General features: G+C 50.6%; 1 protein-coding gene across 1 annotated transcript; it reads right to left on the reverse strand.

Annotated features, from left to right (window-relative positions):
- Window positions 1–330: 330 nt before the first annotated feature.
- On the reverse strand, window positions 331–7,441 carry LOC142578301 (uncharacterized). Its single transcript, XM_075687699.1, has 2 exons — window positions 6,082–7,441; window positions 331–398 (listed from the first exon to the last, which is right to left on the reverse strand). Exons 1-2 carry the CDS (start codon window positions 7,439–7,441, stop codon window positions 331–333), a joined length of 1,428 nt encoding a protein of 475 aa, XP_075543814.1.
- Window positions 7,442–18,290: the final 10,849 nt, after the last annotated feature.

An 18,290-nucleotide genomic window follows, 5' to 3' on the forward strand; every position in this document is an offset into this window, starting at 1 on the left:
TGACCATGTGCATGGGTCTAAAATTGATGGTTTGAAAACATCTGGTTGAGTAGTAAATTTGTGTCAAAAAATAAAAATGCAGCACACTGACATTGGGGCTAACATAATACAGGGAGCTGACACTCTGCGGACAGAGTCACTTGAAAATTTTGCCAGAAGTTCGCTCTCATTAGCTGGCTTCGACCATATAACTAATGCTGATATAAGTGTGCAAATTTGTGTTGAGGTTAAACTCATGGCAGCCAATAGGCACGTTTTATATAGTGATAGCAGCTGACTTCTCAGGGGCAATGCACTGTGGCCATGAACATGCTAAAGAATGACAAGAGGCTAAGCACCTCTTTCCATGTTCTGGCAGTGCAGCTGAAAACGGTTCAGGTAATGACTGGAACCGTGGCCTGTGCAAAATAAAGATCAGTGAGGCAGCTACTTATTCAACATCCTACGCCCACAAATGATAGGTAGCCGTAAGCTTACAGATAGATGAAAGCGCACCGGAAAAACATTTATTGGACATACTTTGCAGGCTGTTAAGAACGGCCCGCTGACGTGCAAGTTTTGCCAGCCGGTTGAGACAGCAGGCGTGAACTTTTCTAGGAACGCCACCGTTACGTTCTAGCCTCGTCGCCGTTGTGACTGAATGCGTTCGGCGGGCCAACGATAGTTACCGAACCCACCAACGCCCACCTCTTTTTGCTATGAGCGGGGGAGGTGCCTTGGGAGTGACTACGAAGGCCCCTTCCCACGCGCCGTCCAAGACGCAAGGCAATGGGCACCTGGCGGCGCGGTGCGGGTGTCAGCTCCGAGTTCTACGAAGTCCGTGTGACGTCGGTTCCAGACCGTGAACCTGTGTGTGTGTGTATGTATGTGTGTGTGTGTGTGTGTGTGTGTTTGTGTGTGTTTAAGCCGTCCCGCGGAGAGGCGGCTTGTTTACGACGACTGGACAAACGTTTCCGTAACCTTGGGATCGGGGGAGGACCGAGTGTTTATAAACCGCTGTTGTGTGGATGCTCAGCTCACTCTCTCAAGCAGTCATGTTAGACTGATGTACTTTCTCTTGCAGTCATTCTAGACTGATGTAGATACTGTAAATAAACCCATATTCCTCGTTCTCGATGAGAAGCAGTCCTTCCCTTCATCAACGTCCTCAGCGTAGACGAGTTGGACGACGGCATGGGCCAGCTACCTACAGCGGTGAGATGGACTTTGCGACTTAGTCCTGTGTCTGCGGTGAGTGCTTGGTTCTTGCTTTGACTCTCTAGGCTTCATTTTTTGGTTGTTCTCTTTAGAACAGTAGGGAAGATAGATTGTTTAGTGTTAGCTAGGTTGTGTTTTCCTAGCTAGATATAGAGAGCAGGATCAGGACAGTAAAGACGCAGTCATGGAGTTAAGGACACTGCTGAGAGACGAATTGTTGATTGTTGGTGAGGAACTGGGCCTAGATGTACGCAAGGAAATGCTAAAACCGGAATTATTGGAGCTAATTTCCGAACAGGCTAGTGAGGAAGAAATTGAAATGGGATTGGAACTTCTAAAGAAGAAAGAAATAAATGGGAAAGAGAAAGAGAGGAATGGGACAGAGAACGAGATAGCGAGGAACGCGATAAAGGTCGCGAGTTAAGAAAAATGCAACTTGAACTTCAAAGCAAACGTTTGCAGTTGTCTCAAGGAAGTGAAGGGGCTCTGGGACGATCAGGTGAGGCAGAATCATACCGTATGGACAGGCTATTAAAGCGATTTGAGGTCGGGACCGACATAGGCTTGTTCTTTTGCAATTTTGAAAGGACTTGCGAGAAGATGAAGTTCGGTCCGAGTGCATGGCCAGAGCGATTGCTGTCTATGTTGCAATGTGAGGCGGCGGAACTAATCGCCAGACTCAGTGCAGAAGATGCAAATTATTATGCGAAAGTTAAGGCTAGTCTTCTGAAGAAATACCGCCTTTCAGCCGAAGCTTTTCGGCAAAGGTTTAGGAGTACAGGCAAGAAAGATAGCGATTGGATTGGATTGGACTGGAGACAACTTTATTTATGCCTGCAGTTGGGCGCGCGCGCGCCTCGACGAGGGCCTACGTCATCCTCGAAGTCGCCGTTACTCGGCGCGGGTCTCCGCTCGCCGTTGCCGGCTCGCTGGGTCCGTGCCTTTCAAGCGCCTCGAGGACCTGCTGGACGGCCCAGAGCTGATCGTCTCGGTCGCAGCTCTTTGCGGCTGCCTCGAGCCGCGGTGTGAGTGTTCTTGATTTTGAATCTTCTGGATATTTGACGCAGTCCCACAAGATGTGCGTGTAGTCTGCAGTCTCCCTCCGGTAGACTCTGCACATATCTGTCGGATATGTCTCGGGGTACATACGATTCATCAGTCTCGGGCTCGGTAGCGATCCGGTCTGGAGCTGTCTTAGTACTACCGCCTCCGCTCGACTCAGTCTCGGGTGCGGGGGTGGGAGAGTCCTGTGAGCCAGGCGGTAGGCCTTCGTGATTTCACTGTAATCTGTCATGCGGTCCTTGGTTCCGAACCACGTCGGACGGTCTGTCGCCGGGGCGCGGTTGGTTAGCGCTCGCGCCGCTGCGTGTGTCGTCTCATTATGGTTCTCATTGCGTCCCGATGCGTCGCCCGCGTGCGCCGGCAACCACTTGAGTCGTACTTTTCGTTCTTTTAGTTTGACCGCTCGCAGTACGCGCTCAGCCTCCCTGCAGATTTGGCCGTTGGCGAAGTTTCGCACCGCCTGTCTTGAGTCGCTCAGCACCGTGTGGCAGTCTGCGTCGGCGATGGCCAGGGCGATGGCTACCTCCTCCGCTTGTTCCGCTCCGGCTCTTCTCACGCTCGCTGCCGTCCTCGTGGCGCCGGTTGACGCCTCTATGACGACCGCTGCGAAGGCGTTCCGTTGGTATTAGGCCGCGTCCACGTACCGCGCGTGTTCGTCGTTGGCATGCTTGTCAATGAGAGCCTTGGCCCTAGCCGCTCTTCTTCCCTTGTTGAACTCGGGATTCATGTTCCTCGGTATAGGGTTGATTCTGGTCTGGCGTCGGACCTCTTCGGGGACGGGGAGCTTCATCTCCACCTCGTTCGAGCGTCTTTTTCCCAGATCGTCCAATATCTTCCTCCCGGCTTTGGTCATGGACAGCCGCTCCAGTTGAGAAGTCCGTTGCGCTTCGGCTATTTCTTCGAGCGTATTGTGTAATGCGAGTTGTAACAAGCGGTTCGTGCTCGTGGACTCGAACAGGCCCAGCGCCGTCTTGTACGCTCTTCTGATGAGCACGTTGATTTTGTTTCGTTCGTGTTGCAGCCATCTGTGGTAGGCTGCAACGTACGCGACGTGGCTGATGACGAAGGATTGGACGAGCCTAAGTAGGCTCTCCTCTCTCATGCCAGCCTTTCGGGAAGTGACTCATTTTAGGAGTCGAATCGCTTTGGCTGCTTTTGCCCTGAGACGGGTGATAGTTCCGCCGTTTCTTCCGTGCTTTTCGATGACCATGCCTAGGATCCTAATTTTGCCGACCACGTTGCCGGATTTGGTGACGATTCTGATTTTTTCGTTTTCGCGTTGTCTGGTCTTGCTTCTGCTGTTTTTGGTAGGTGGGAGTATGAGAAGCTCCGATTTGCTCGGCGAACGTCTCAGTCTGGTGCCTTCCAGCTGGTCTTCTATTGCGTCGACAGCGGCTTGCAGCGCACCCTCGATGTGGGCGTCGCTGCCACCGGTCCCCCATATCGTGTGATATCGTCCGCGTAGATGGTGTGCCTGACGTCTTCGATGTGCCCGAGCTTCTCGGTCACTCCGATCATTACCAGGTTGAACAGCATCGGTGAAATGACCGATCCCTGCGGTGTGCCGGTGCTCCCGAGCTTCTTCTCTTGAGTCTGTAGGTCGCCTGCTCGTAGCTCGACGGTCCTGTCCGTGAGGAAGTCCTTGATATAGTTGTAGGATCTTCCGCCCATGTTGAGCTTGGAGACTTGGGACAGAATCGCCGAGTGTTTCACCTTATCGAAGGCGCTCTGCAGGTCCAGCCTTAGGATTGCTTTGTTGTCGCGGGTGCTGCCGCCATCATCAATGATTTGGTATTTGAGCTACAGCATCGCGTCCTGCTTGCTGAGGGGCTGTCTGAAGCCGATCAAAGTGGCCGGGTGCAGCCCTTCTCGTTCCAGGTAGTCTTGCCACCTGTTGAGCAGGACGTGCTCCAGCCCCTTGCCCACGCAGGACGTGAGCGAGATGGGCCGGAGGTTATCCGTGTCCGGCGGCTTCCCCGGCTTGGGGATCAGGATGGTCTTGGCTGTCTTCCACAGCTTTGGCAGCGCGCCCGCTCTCCAGCACTTGTTGTAGTATTTTGCGAGCTTTTAAATCGAGCCGTCATCCAGGTTCTTGAAAGCCTTGTTCGTGACGAGGTCAGGGCCGGCTGCCGACCGGCTGTTGAGGTCGTGCAGGGCCGCGCGTACCTCCTCGACGTCGATGTCACGATCGAGCTTCGCGTCAGGCAGGCCGCTGTACGGCGCGTGCTGTTCGGTAGGTGTAGTCGGCAGGTATTTGTCGTTAATGCGCCTGGTGACTTCGTCGACGCCGTGTGCTGAGACCGCCTGATGTATGAGCCTGGCGAGTCTGTCCCTTTGGTACGACTTGGTCTTGGTTTCGTCGAGCAGGTGCCGCAGCAGGTTCCACGCCTTCCCGCTGTGCATCTGCCCTTCTGCCGCGTTGCAGATCTCGTTCCACTGTTGCGTGCAGAGAGCGTGGCAGTGTTCCTCGATTGCTCGGTTCAGCTACGCCACCTTCTTTCTCAGTCTGCGGTTAAGACGTTGTTTCTTCCAGCGATTGAGTATCGACTGTTTGGCTTCGATGAGATGCGCAAGCCGGCTGTGACCGCAAGACGGTGATCTACTTTGTCAATCTCCACGCCCGTTTCAATCTCTTCAGTCGCGTCGCGTACGCTCTTGGTGATTTCGGCCGTCCACGAGTCGATGACTTTGATCTCGTCGTCACCGTCGCTCTTCTGGCTTCTGGCGTCTTGAAATGCATCCTAGTCTATCCATCTGTGTGTTTTGATGCTGGTGTCGTTGTGTTCCGGTATGCCGATTTCAACGCTGGTGTGGTCGCTACCTAGTTCGGTCCCCGTGTTTCTCCAGGTGATCGCGCCCCGGATGTTGTTCTTGACGAACGTGAGGTCCGGAGTGGTGTCCCGGGACACGGAGTTACCGATCCTGGTCGGATGTGTCGGGTCCGTGATGAGGGTGAAGTCGAGTTCCGTGGCGTCTTGGTACAGGTCGCGGTCCTTTACTGTGTACTTGTTGTAGCCCCAGGCAGGGTTCATTGCGTTGAAGTCTCCGCACGCGATCAACGTGTTGCGGCCCGCTGCGGTGCTGGCTCTGTGCAGCAATGTCTTGAATCTCTGTTTTCTCTGCGATGGGTTGCTGTAGACGTTGAGCAGAAATATGCTTCCTTTTCTCTCCTTGCCCGGGATGATTTCGGTGAGTGTGTGCTCGATCTTGATATTGCTGTGCAGCTCGTGTTCGACGAACGTGAGTCCCTTCCTGACTAGGGTGCACAGGCCTCTGCCGTCAGGCGGTCCCTTGTGCACTCTGTAGCTGGGGAGGGACGGTGCTTCGGTTAGTGTTTCTTGTAGTAGTATAACGTCTGGTTTGCGCGCGGCCTGCACGATGTGCTGTTGGATGACTGCCTTCTTCCTTGCGAAGCCGCGACAGTTCCACTACCACGCGGTTACACTTGCTGCTGCTGGTGTTGCGTTGGCGGCCATGATTGCGTTGGCGTGTACGGGGCTCCCTGGTTGGGTGGATGTTGCCCGAAGAGGGGCGCAAACGTCGGGTGGCTTACCATCGGCTGTAGGGTCCTTTCGATGTAGGCGAATCTGTTCGTCTTCTCGGCTTGGTAGGTCTCCATTGTTTGTTTCAGTGCTGTCACTGCTGCGATGTTTGTCGTGATTAGCTGTTCGAGTTTCCTGAATGTCGCTTCGAATTTCGCTTCGAGGCTGTCGATGCGATCGTTTTCTGTTTGCATGCGCGTGGCCTCGATGGCTCGCTTCTTCTGTGCCGGTTCCTCTATGGCTTGCTCCTGGATGTTCGTTGTCGTTTCCTTGGTCTTGCTTGTGCTTGGCGTGGGTCTCTGTAGAGGCTCGTTGTTGCATAGCAGCAACTGAAGGATCTCGGCGATCTCTTTCGTGAGGTTGTTGATGGTCGCTCGCAACGCCGCGTTTTCTTGTCTTAGGAGCTCATTTGCCTCCCGGACCTTATTCATATCTTCTTTCTTCGTGGTTTCGGTGATTTTCTGCGCGTTCCTTATGTTGTTTGCTTTCGCTGCGTCGACCCAGCTCACTCGCTCACGTGATGGTGACGTTTTCCTGCTGAGGCTTCTCTTGCAGCAACTGCTCTCTCTGGATTTGGGCGCGCGGTTTTCCGGTGGGGTCCTTGACTTTCGCGCAGCTGGCGGCTTGTCGAGTGGCGGGAAATCGCTCTCCGACAGCAGCTGGCGTTCGGCCTGTCGGCGCTCCCATTGTCGCTTGCGCACTACGTAGGGGATCTTGTATTTCGCCTTGCACGTTCGGTCTCTGGTCGGATGTTCGTCTCCGCACAACATACATTTTGGGGTACAGCGATGGTCTTCTGTAGGGTTCTCGAGTCCGCAGGCCAGGCACGTCTTGATTGTGGGGGTCGGGCACACGTCCTTGCGGTGTCCCACTCGGCCGCACTGCTGGCAGACGTCGATCTGTTTCTTGTAGAGGCGGCACGGTATCAGGGTGACTCCGTATCGGACGAAGTTCGGTACCTTGGGTCCCTGGAACACCACAATCGCAGTGGTCGTGCTTCCAATCCTTTTTGCGGCCACTGCTAGCGGGTTCCTCTCGTTGACGATGCTTCTATCTAGCTCTTCGGCGCTCGCGTCTATGGGGATGCCTCTAATGACGCCCTTCACGGTGTCGTGAGGTGCCGTGCGATATGCGCTGACCTCGTAGGGTTTGCCTTGAATAGATATTTCCTGGATTTTAGCGTACTTTGCCGCGTTGTCTTCGTTCGGTGTACTTACGACAATGATGTTCTGTTGTGTGTTGGGGCAGATGGTGTCCGCGGCGCTTTCCTTGCTCGTGATCTTGGCCGCAGCGAGTATGGCCGCAGCGATGGTGGTGGTGCCGGTCTTGACGATGTCCAGTCCCCCTCTGGGTCTGACAACTATCTTGGTTTCTTCTAGTGGCATGGCTGGCATGCGTGCTGCCTTGATGGCCGAGGCTCTGACGTTCTTGTAGAATTTTGACCTCGTGCTTGTTTGACTCCCGCTGGGTCCGTCGGGCTTGCCGCTGGCGGGGGTCTGCTGGCGCAGCCTCGACATGCGTTCCCCCGCGAGCGTCCATCCAGCGTCGCTGTGGTATTCCTCTGGTGATATCTCTGTTCCCTGAACTTGAACGCACATGTGATTGTCCACGATCATTGTTGTTTCAGAGGGCGCCTCCATCTCGGAGCTGACGAGCGGCAGCCGGCGGGATGTACGGCAGGCCGCTGTCGGTGCGACAGTGTTGTTGGGCCTAGTGTCCGCGTAACACGCCTAAGCCTAGCTTAGGCGTGTTCCGCACGGCGGCAGTAGAAGCAGTCACGAAATGTGGCAAAGAAAAACGCACCTCTGGGGTCAGCTGGTGTCGGTCGATGCCGCTCGCCTTCACGGACACATTGGTGCAAGCAAAACTTTGGTTCGAGGTAATTAGCACTGCGTAATTGGCTAGCAATCACGGAGCCGATCTCTGACTAGGCACGAGCGCTTCTTCTTCGTCGTCGTCCCCCCCTGATAGCGAGGGGTATCCGGAGTTTGCATAAGGCTTAAAGGCCAACCTAGTCGAGTGGCTGAAAAGCATGGAAGCGTACGACAGGAGAGACATGATCATTGAGTGCATGTGTCTAGAGCAGTTTTACAAAACCATCCCCCAAGCTGTGAAACTGCGGGTGCAAGACAGAGGGAATGTAAACACTGTGGAAAGGGCAGCTGAATTAGCTGAAGAGTATGCAACGCGTAGGAAGTTGAACGCCGAGGACGGAAATTCGGACGGTCGAAATGGACCGCGGAAACCATTTCTGTTCAAAAAGGGTTCGCAGACTAGACGATCGGAGTCTGTAGACGTGGAGGAAAAGCCCGCAGAAAAGAGCGAGGAGAAACTTAACGGGGCAACCGCACAAAAGGAACAGAAAAGAAAATTCGAATCTTTTAGGCCGATCCGCTGTTATAAATGCCACAAACTGGGACATATAGCTGTAAACTGCGGGAAGCCTAGCGTAGTTTTCTCCTACGTGGAGAAAAAAGACGAGAATATGGAACTTTTAAGCCCATATCTTCACGACCTGCAAGTTAATGGCAAACCATGCCGAGTGCTAAGAGACAGTGCCGCCACGATGGACATTGTCCATCCGTCTTACGTGACGGTAGATGACTTCACCGGAGAAGTAGCATGGATCAAACAGGTTGTAGAAGAACGCAGCGTGTGTCTGCCCAAGGCCAAAGTCAGAATCAGTGGACCATTCGGGGAGCTAGTGACCGATACTGCAGTTTCCAAATTCTTGTCACTACAGTGCCCTTACATTTTTTTGAATCGTTCAAATCAGTTACTACGTGAAAAGGGGCTTAAACATGGAGAGGGCGTAGTACAGGCATTGACCCGAGGCCAAGCTCGTAAAATTGCGTCGCTTTCTGCTGAAAATGCACAAGTTGCTCCAGCGGAAGCAGAAAAGGGGATAACTTCGATACCCGAATCCGAGCTAGGCCCGAGGGACAAAAACGCAGTTGAGGAGAGCCTGCCTGCTGACCAGCTCAATGAGAGCGTATCGATAGGGTATCAGAGTTCACTCCAGCAGGAAGAGCCCGCTGATGCATCGCAAGCGAGACAGGGTCGTTATTATCACCGGCCTCGAAGAACTTTGATCAGCTCTTACGTATGGATAGAGAGTCACTGGCAGCGGAGCAAAAGAATGATGACAGCTTAGCTAAATTACACCACACAGCTAAAGAAGGCATTGCTAGGTGCAACGTGACGACACACAAGAGAGGAGGATTGTTGTATCGGCACTACAGAGATCGAAAGGGTAGGATTTGAGATCAGTTAGTCGTACCTAATAAGTACAGGGAGGACTTTTTGAGTCTCTGTCATGGCATTGGGTTGTAGGGTTCGTTTTGCAGTTGCCTGTCCTTGTTGGATGTTTTGGGGCGGTGACATCGTTACACAAGTGGTTGCTGCGAGCCAAGACATCACCCCCTGGTCACCAGCCGTTCTCTTCCTGCCCAGCGGTTGTGAGCGCTGGACAGTCGAGATTTTCCGGGCCATGGAGGCGCTGTTAAGAAGGCCCCGCTGACGTGCAAGTTTTGCCAGCCGGTTGCGACAGCAGGCGTCAACTTTTCTAGGAATGCCACCGTTACGCTCTAGCCTCGTCGCCGTTGTGACTGAATGCGTTCGGCGGACCAACTATAGTTACCGAACCCACCAACGCCCACCTGTTCTGCTATGAGCGGGGGAGTTGCCGCGGGAACGACTACGAAGGCCCCTTCCCACGCGCCGTCCAAGACGCAAGACAATGGGCACCTGGCGGCGCGGTGCGGGGGTCAGCTCCGAGTTTTACGAAGTCCGTGTGATGTCGGTTCCGGACCGTGAACCTGTGTGTGTGTGTGTGTGTGTGTGTGTGTGTGTGTGTGTGTGTGTGTGTGTGTGTGTGTGTGTGTGTGTGTGTGTAAGCCGTCCCGCGGAGAGGCGGATAGCTTACGACGACTGGACGAACGTTTCCGTCACCTTGGGATCGGGGGAGGACCGAGTGTTTATAAACCGCTGTTGTGTGGATGCTCAGCTCGCTCTCTCAAGCAGTCATGTTAGACTGAGGTACTTTCTCTCGCAGTCATGCTAGACTGATGTAGATACTGTAAATAAACCCATATTCCTCGTTCTCGACGAGAAGCAGTCCTTCCCTTCATCAACGTCCTCAGCGTAGATAAGTTGGACGACGGCATGGGCCAGCTACCTTCTAATTCATGCCGGACTCCAATCTTGACAATGGGTTACGAGTGATGGGATTGAGCCCCCAATCCTGACAAGGCCCAAGTCAGTTTAATGCAGATTATTTGATGACTGTTGGCAGAATGAACACGAGGATAGAAAATAAAGCACTTATCAGACACATAATGCTGGTACTTGTGCTATTGTTCACTTTAAACTGAAGGCTCGTGCCAAAACAGGTGACACGAACGAGATAATCAACTACGGTGGATATACAACGTAACGGCAAAATTTCGCTTACCCAGTTCTGCTTGCATTAGTAACGTGATCATACCTGGACAGCGAAGAATAACTCTAGGAAAAATTTCATTCCCGCAGTTCTGCTGGCTCACCTAGCAGAATATCATATATCACCATGCCTGTGACACTTACTTACGTGTTACGTAATATCACTTGGGTTACGTGTTCATTTTTACATTTATATAACTTTTTGTCATCAAACGTAAACTTTGTACCTAATAAGAAGGAAGTATCCAGTTCTTACCTATAACGTATTCATCTACCATGCCACTGGTGGTGTCCCCACAAACAGACTTTGTGCGTAGTCACCAGCCAAAAGCTAACACTTCAGATTTTTAGGTATTTCAGCCGCTTTCATCACAAAATTTAAAGCAATTTACTTCGTGAAATCTAGAAATTCTTGCTATTCGCACCAATGTCCACATGAAAAAAAGCAAAGCTGCCCGAAATTTTCATTCATGACAATAGTGCTGTCAGGCGCGTCCAAATTTCAGGAAAGCGCTGTATGTCTTGACGCACGTAACTATTATTATGTTCCCTAAACTGAACCACCTTCAAAAGAGCAGTTACTTCTGAAACAAACGATACATGCACGAAGCACAAAAGGCCGGTGTAATAGGGCTTATAAGGGTACTACATATCAAAACGCGATCGGCAACACTTCTGCACATTTCACTTCTAAGCACACGCACATCGCGTAGAACGAGCACTTCTACACCCAGCAACGCTGCGACACATCGCACATCTATATCACTATTTGTAGCTTGCGAACACCTCTCATAAAGCAAGAACACAGCTCGAATGTCGCGGTAGGCAGAACGGGTCGCACGCTGTATAGCACACGTGGAACGGCAGCAATGACGAGGGAATAAAAAATTACCGACGATTAAGTTACTTCCTAATGCGAAATTTGAGCGCAGCAAATAAGCTGTTTCACCTTTTCGATAGATTGAGGCAAAGAAATCGAGCAACACATGTATGCGCTATCACAGAATTTTTTTTTATATTTCCCGTACTCCTGGATCATCACGATGGCGGCGACGGTAATCTTCTGCTTCGGCGGCACGCACCTCTGGATTCTGACGGCGACGGCGCTGGGCCTCTGTTCTGGCAGCTCGTTTAGCAGCAGCAGCAGCAGCAGCAGCAGACGGAGGACTTCCATCGGTCGTCTCGCTCATGGCTCAGAAAGAACTGGCAGATAATTTCGCAGTGGCGAACGGCAGCGGCAATTTCGGCTCGGGCGGTGCACATATACAGATCCGCCGCCACCGATCTGGCTCTCTGATTGCCACCGCACAGGGGTTGCATTGGAGGAGGAGCGAAGAAAGGAATTAAGTTCGAGTCGGCGCTTTGACAACCGGAGACTCGCAGGAAGAGGGGGGAGGGGGGCGGCGTGTACACCCAGCGGCAAACGATGGGGCAGAAGCGCGCGCAGCAAGCGGACAACACGATAAAGGGAGGAGGGAAGAGATAGCAGCGACTGACTGACGCCGCTGACGCCGATAGTGAGTCAACCCCAGCTGCGGAGTTGGTTTCAGGGACAACGCCGCCGATGCCGACACAAACAATATGATACCCTCGCTTCCGCAGCGCTAAGAACCAGGTCCAGCCGTGGGAAGGTGGTCACGTATTCGTCGACGTGCCGGGGCCTACGTGAAATAACCGGCGCGTCGGCAACTGAAGAGCACCCTATCCGCCACACAAGAACAGGGGGGGGGGACCCTTTCCTCCTCTTTCTGCATGGCGGCGACGGTGTTCTATGCAGTCACGTTATCCTGACTCTCTAGCGGCGTCAGCGGCATCCAGCGGTATCAGTCGGTCGCTGCTAGCGCTGGGGGGATGAAAGGGGGGCGGAGCTGGTTACGAGGCCGACGACAACGCCGACGACGACGCGAAACCCAGGAACGGACGCCAAAGAGCTGCGCTCTAAAACCTATCGCTACTGATCGTATCATTACTTCTCAAAGTTGCGAAGGACTGGATTTCATCACTTCGCGGCAACGATCCGAATACACAGAACAGATACCAATCGCGTACGCTAGGTGGGCCGATCGGACACTATTTATTTCGCCGCGCACTGAACGTGTGTCCTGCTCAGAATGCTCGTATATGTGATGGACTTCTCGTTTGCGACGCACGCGTGAAGCATGGCACAAAAAATCATGAAGTCGACGGCTTCAAATATTTCTTCCGGTGCTCTCGTAAACACAACAAACTTCCTGCGCTCCGTCTCTTTCTGTCGGCGATCGCACGCACTGATTAGGCCTGGAAGGGTACACCGGCTTGCTGCCTTCAATGACTATCTCCGTGGGTGCCAGATAACTGTAGTAAAAATCACAAGAAGGAGAAAAATACACTGTTTCTGACGCGGCTGTAGCTTAGGCCTCGCGTCTCCGCTTCACTTCGCTTCAAGGAAGCGCCACGTTTGCAGTGACGACGTCCGACGCCGTCCGCCTCGGACCAGCCAATGAAAGACGAGCAGGCGTGCGGACGGGAAAGTTGCGATCGCTCGTCCGTCTCGACTGGAGAGCCACCCGCACGTCGGCGGAGGAGGGCAGAACGGACGGCCGGATTGACAATGTTTGGGCCCTTACCAACGCACTTATTGGAGTTGCCAGCGCTCATGCCTTGAAGCCCATCAAGAACGCTCGAGCATGGTCTATTTTTCCGACGCACTCCTATGGTCCCCCTCACCAGCGCACAATTTCGGGTATACACTGGAAGTTGTTACGTTCCTTCTATGCTAAGGAGCGTTCCACCGATAGAATTTTTCAAATTGGTTCAATAATAGCAGCGACAGAAATATTTGAAGTGCCGTGAGCACATGATTTTTGGAGGCGAGCGTCAGCGCCAACATGGACACTCTCTCCCCTTGCCCCCGTATAAACATAGAGTTTCATGCAGTTAGTAGGAGGAACTGTGGCGATAATGTCTACGGGAGCTGCGAGCAGGGCAGTTCAGCCAGCATGAGAAAGATTAGTGTCTGGATTTGCTTAAAATTTGTCCTGTTGGCTTTGAATTGCTTCGTGACCTTGCAAAGTGATAATTTTTAAGAAAGCACAGCGTTGTAAATAATTAAATGAACGTTAATAAATTCGTTCGATTGCAGAATTCGAAGACAGGACCTCTAACACAGAAGCCCGATATTGAAATCACCGCACCACGGACACATGAACAAGCGGAACCACTGCAATTAGTATCGATCATGAGTACTTAGACAGTTTTATTACCCTCTGCATTGAAACACGTGTAAATTGCTTTGAAATTTAGGCCCATTCAGGCCAATATAAAGTGTAATAGACGAAGCCACAAGAATGTCTGAAGCACAAAGATCGAAGATCAGAGCACATTCATGAATTGCCCGTCATACTGTTGGAGTTTGAACCATCGCAGTGCCAGGGTTCCCCTAGTAATTGAATCTACTCAAGTAACAGCCTCCAGAAGCGACCATTCCTTCCCTGTGTTCTCCCCTAACGAAGCCGGAAGATCGCGTGAATCCGCTTAATGCAAGGCGCAACATTAGGGCGTGCGCTTTCAATCCTTGTTCTCTTGGCTCTAACCAGGAAGCACTGCCAGCAGATGTCACCATGTTTTAGAAACTCCCGAGGCTTTGCATCGTGCAACGTTCCAGAGCCAGCTGCTGCTCGCATACATTCGAGAAATGCAGAGCAACAGTATTCGGGTCACACGTGCAATATGATTAGACCTATATTAACCTACAAAGCAGGCGACATTTGATACCCCTGTCACATGGCAAATCTAATCTTATTTACAACAATGACATTTGGTCAAAATTCCTTTTGTTTGCCGATACACGGTAAAACGTGATGGCATTCGTTGAAAACGACATTTCCAAGCGAATTAGTTCGCCAAACTCTTCCGCAGTCGTTTTGAAACCGATCGTGTATCATCGACGCCGGGAGCCCACCGTTCAGCATAGCAAACAGTTGATCTGCCTGTTGAGCACCTGTTAATCTTATTCACTAATTCTTACTTTAATTATGTTTAAATGCATCACAGTGCATATTTAAAGAAAGCTACTCTTAATCCAGTGATTATACGGTCGTTTTTTACTGTGTCTGTGGCAGTCGTGTTCGCAAGCGAAGTTTCAGCACCAGTTTCCATTGACTTGGTTGTAAATGCAAACGCCTGTTTTCCTACGCCACGCGGTCACAATGTGGATATTGGGAGCCCTCATGTACATACGTCAGAGCGGCGATGATACGCGACTGTCGTTCTCGGTACTCTTCTGCAGATGTAGTGCACGCGCCCGTCGTGCATTCTTACCATGTCGCTTACCCGAACTTCGACTTTTTTTCACTGTCGTCGTTGTCATAGTTTTCAAACGACATCAGTTTTCGCCGTGTGACAGCGCGCGGGGATGATGGCATTAACCTGAACAAATGTCATTCGTTGGAAATCGCATTAGATGTCTCGTGTGACAAGGGTAAAAAAATACTTATGAGAAAAAAAAAGGAAGAACCGCATCCTTTGGAGGCATGCGCGGCTCTCACGCACCCCCTGATATGTTGTTTTCCCCGTATGTCTCGCATCTCCCATAATCCGGCTTCTCCTCGTGGATTAGTGCCAGCAGCGGCCTGTCTGACTGCAGCGCATTACGAGAGATGGCGTGAGTGCGGTGCTGCTAGCGCTACCTAACGGCGGGGTTGGTCGGGCGAAACAGGGAGTACGCTCGTCCTCTCAGGCGCGGTTTCGGCAAGCGGCGCGCACGTTCCGCGCGTGTGCCGATCCATGCTTCTGCGAGACCATTTCGCGAGGGCTCGTTCGAACGCGCCTCCGTTCATGTCAACGTATGCGCGAACGACCAGGCTTTGGTGTCCAGCATGGGGCGATCATATTCCCTCGCTATTCGATAGCGCTGAGTCGGACTGCCGCGATTTGTCGCGCGCCCATCGGCATGTTTTGTGGATAGCAATTCAGCTAGCTGGCATTAGTGTATAAAAGGCACAATAAATGCCCTTGCACTACTGCGTTGTTGTTCCTTTGTCCCAAGATTACGGGTGAGAACTACACACCTTTCAATATATGAAGATTGCTATTGGTTTATGTAGGGCTTACCAGGCACATTATGGCACAATTATTGCAGGTTTCAATGCACTAGACCAGGCAGGGACAAACAACAACACATATGCGGAGCAATGCCAAAGGTTATACGCGTCACGTGCTCTACAAGCAACTTCAAGAATATTTATTGCCCTTGTTTGTGGAAGCACTTGTGGCACCGGTGAGCATTTATATATTTGGATAAATAAGTAAAGCATTCGATGGATATTTCTATTGCCTATTGTCCGCATATATAAGTGCTACAACGTCGCGCATAGCTGTTAATTCCAACATAACGAACAAAACTACAGTTCTTCTAAATTTTGGATTCAGTGTCAAATTCCCAGCATAATAGCGCACGGCCAGGCGAGGTAGAAATGGCTTAGTAGTTACATTGCAGAAACGTCTAAGAAGCCTTTCTCTCTAGTAGCGGCAGGACTTACCGGTTTACTAGCTCCGTGGCAGTACACTGCTTGTAAGAAGGTGTAGTCTTTGACATGCGAAGAAATAAATACAAGCACCAGCCCCGAAAATGCGGTGCACCAGCCCTGCATCTCTGTAATAGATCCGATCAAGCTGAAATCCACTCGTAGTTTAATGACTTTTATGTCTCAATGTAAATGATATGGGCATTGGAAAATAATAACTAGTTATTTCAAGCTAAATTTTCCCCTTCAGCTGAACCCTGAGATAAAGGTCACCCAGAAATGTTGCGGACGTGTTCACGTTTCATCCCTGAACCAGTGACACAAATACAGGGCTGTATTAAGAATAGAACCATTTTAAACACAGAAAACTACTTGAAGTCAGGGAAATAAGTGAGCGCGATCGCCTGGAGACCTATGCAAATTGTGTTGGAGTTGGACAGCATGCACAGAAGCTTTTTATTCTGATGCCGTTAACATTTATGGCAGAATAATACACTAAAATAGTAAACGCACCCATTTAGCCGCCATTTACCAACTTCATTTTTGACAGTGTAAAGCGAAGTACGCGTCTACACTATTGTCACACTATGCTCCTGCTCAAAGCGTGCTTTTATCGAGCTGCACTAGTGACTATAGCGAGCAAAACGTCTGCGCACGTTTATCTGTGTATATTATGCATGGATTGTTATACCTATTTTTTAAGGCGCCAAAAACACAACACACAGCATACATGAGAGGACGACGGGACAGAGCGCCTTCAATGAAACATGGAGATGACACCGACATAGAAGGGCCCACTGTACTAGAAATATGGCTCGAGAGAACTTCTTGTTGGGCAAGTTGGTATTTATTCATTGTACCTATATTTAAGGCGCCCAAAAACTGCACACAGCACACGTAAGAGGACAACGGACACGGCGCCTTTTATTCAATGAAACATGGAGATGACAAACACATTGATGGGCCCACTGTACTAGAAATATGGCTTGAGACAACTTCTTACTGGGAAAGTTGGTATTGATTCATTATACCTGCTTTTAAGCCACCAAAAAACAACACACAGCAAAACATAAGAGGGCAACGGGACAGAGCGCCTGTTGCCCTCTCATTGTGGTGCGTAAACTGTGCAGATGTGCTGTGTTTTCTGCAGCTGGGATTACCGCGCCGTTGTCTGGAATTAGGTTTTCACGTGACGACGCACGTCACGGGAAAATGTGCAGGTGGTAGCTCAGGGGTCATTTCATGTCGCGCAGCTTTGCCTATAGAGCGAAAAATGTCTGTTGAATCGAGCAAAATTGTTTGCGGGCTGGTTCAGTGAGTTAGCGTACCGATTTACTGTGTAGCTGGATTCAAACTCGTGTCGAGTTAAGGAAAGTGACAGACTGGTGCAGAGCATTTGGGGTGCGTTCTTCTTCGTCACTTGGCCAAGGAGAAAACGCCATATTCAAAAATTTGAGGCTAAGCGATTCGCCTTCCTCGTGAGTTTCTTTTTGTTAGTCTTCCTTCTTTGTCTCCTTTCTGTCTCTTCGAGAATGAAAAAAAAATTGTTTGCTATATAATGTGGGGTAAGAATTGCTCACACATTCTCTAAGTGTTAAATTTACGCTTATGAAAGACCCGCTGAATAATACAATCACTTTCTCGCATTGCCGATATTTCAGCCCCCGAAACCTTGCAATATGACGTAAAGTGACTATGGAAGAAACAACTCTCCTTAAAGAGAAGACTAGCGGAGAACTGATGGCTTAGTAATGTGCCTTGCATAGTTTCTCTAATTAGCATCGGCATTTCTTTCTCGTAGCAGCAGCGTCCTTAAACAGAATAATATGTTGCTGTGTGAGTTTGTTTAACATTAAGTGATGTAATTACTGGGACGAGGAAGCAAAAGCTTCAGAATGAGGGATTAGGAAGGAACAGTTCGGGTGCGCTGCTCCTTCCTACTCCTTTATTCTTGAATTTTTGTTTCTGAGAACGTCGGGCATGTGCGAATAGTTTTGACTCCGTAGTGCCGTCTGTGCATGCTCTCTATCTCTTGACCCGCCGTGGTTGCTCAGTGGCTATGGTGTTGGGCTGCTGAGCACGAGGTCGCGGGATCGAATCCCGGCCACGGCGGCCGCATTTCGATGGGGGCGAAATGCGAAAACACCCGTGTGCTTAGATTTAGGTGCACGTTAAAGAACCCCAGGTGGTCAAAATTTCCGGAGTCCTCCACTACGGCGTGCCTCATAATCAGAAAGTGGTTTTGGCATGTAAAACCCCAAATATTATTATTATTATCTCTATCTCCTTTCATTGTATTCCCCTTTCATATTACTCAGCGTAAGGCAGCCAACAGGACCCTTCACTGGTTAACATCCCTACGCTCCTTACGCTACACCCTACACTACCTACGCTCCTACATATATATATATATATATATATATATATATATATATATATATATATATATATATATATATATATATATATATATATATATATATAGATATACCTTTGTTTCCGCGACTTGTTAATACGCACACCTAGTCAAGAAATAAAATAACGG

This window comes from Dermacentor variabilis, chromosome 4 (assembly GCF_050947875.1).
Source record: "Dermacentor variabilis isolate Ectoservices chromosome 4, ASM5094787v1, whole genome shotgun sequence".
NCBI lineage: Eukaryota > Metazoa > Arthropoda > Arachnida > Ixodida > Ixodidae > Dermacentor > Dermacentor variabilis.

Coding starts and splice junctions, on each gene's coding strand:
- LOC142578301 (XM_075687699.1), bottom strand. CDS start 7,441: ATGGAGGCGCCCTCTGAAACAACAATGATCGTGGACAATCACATGTGC. Junction 399..6,081: donor GAGACCCACGCCAAGCACAA/GCAAGACCAAGG, acceptor TATTTTGCACAG/GCCACGGTTCCAGTCATTAC.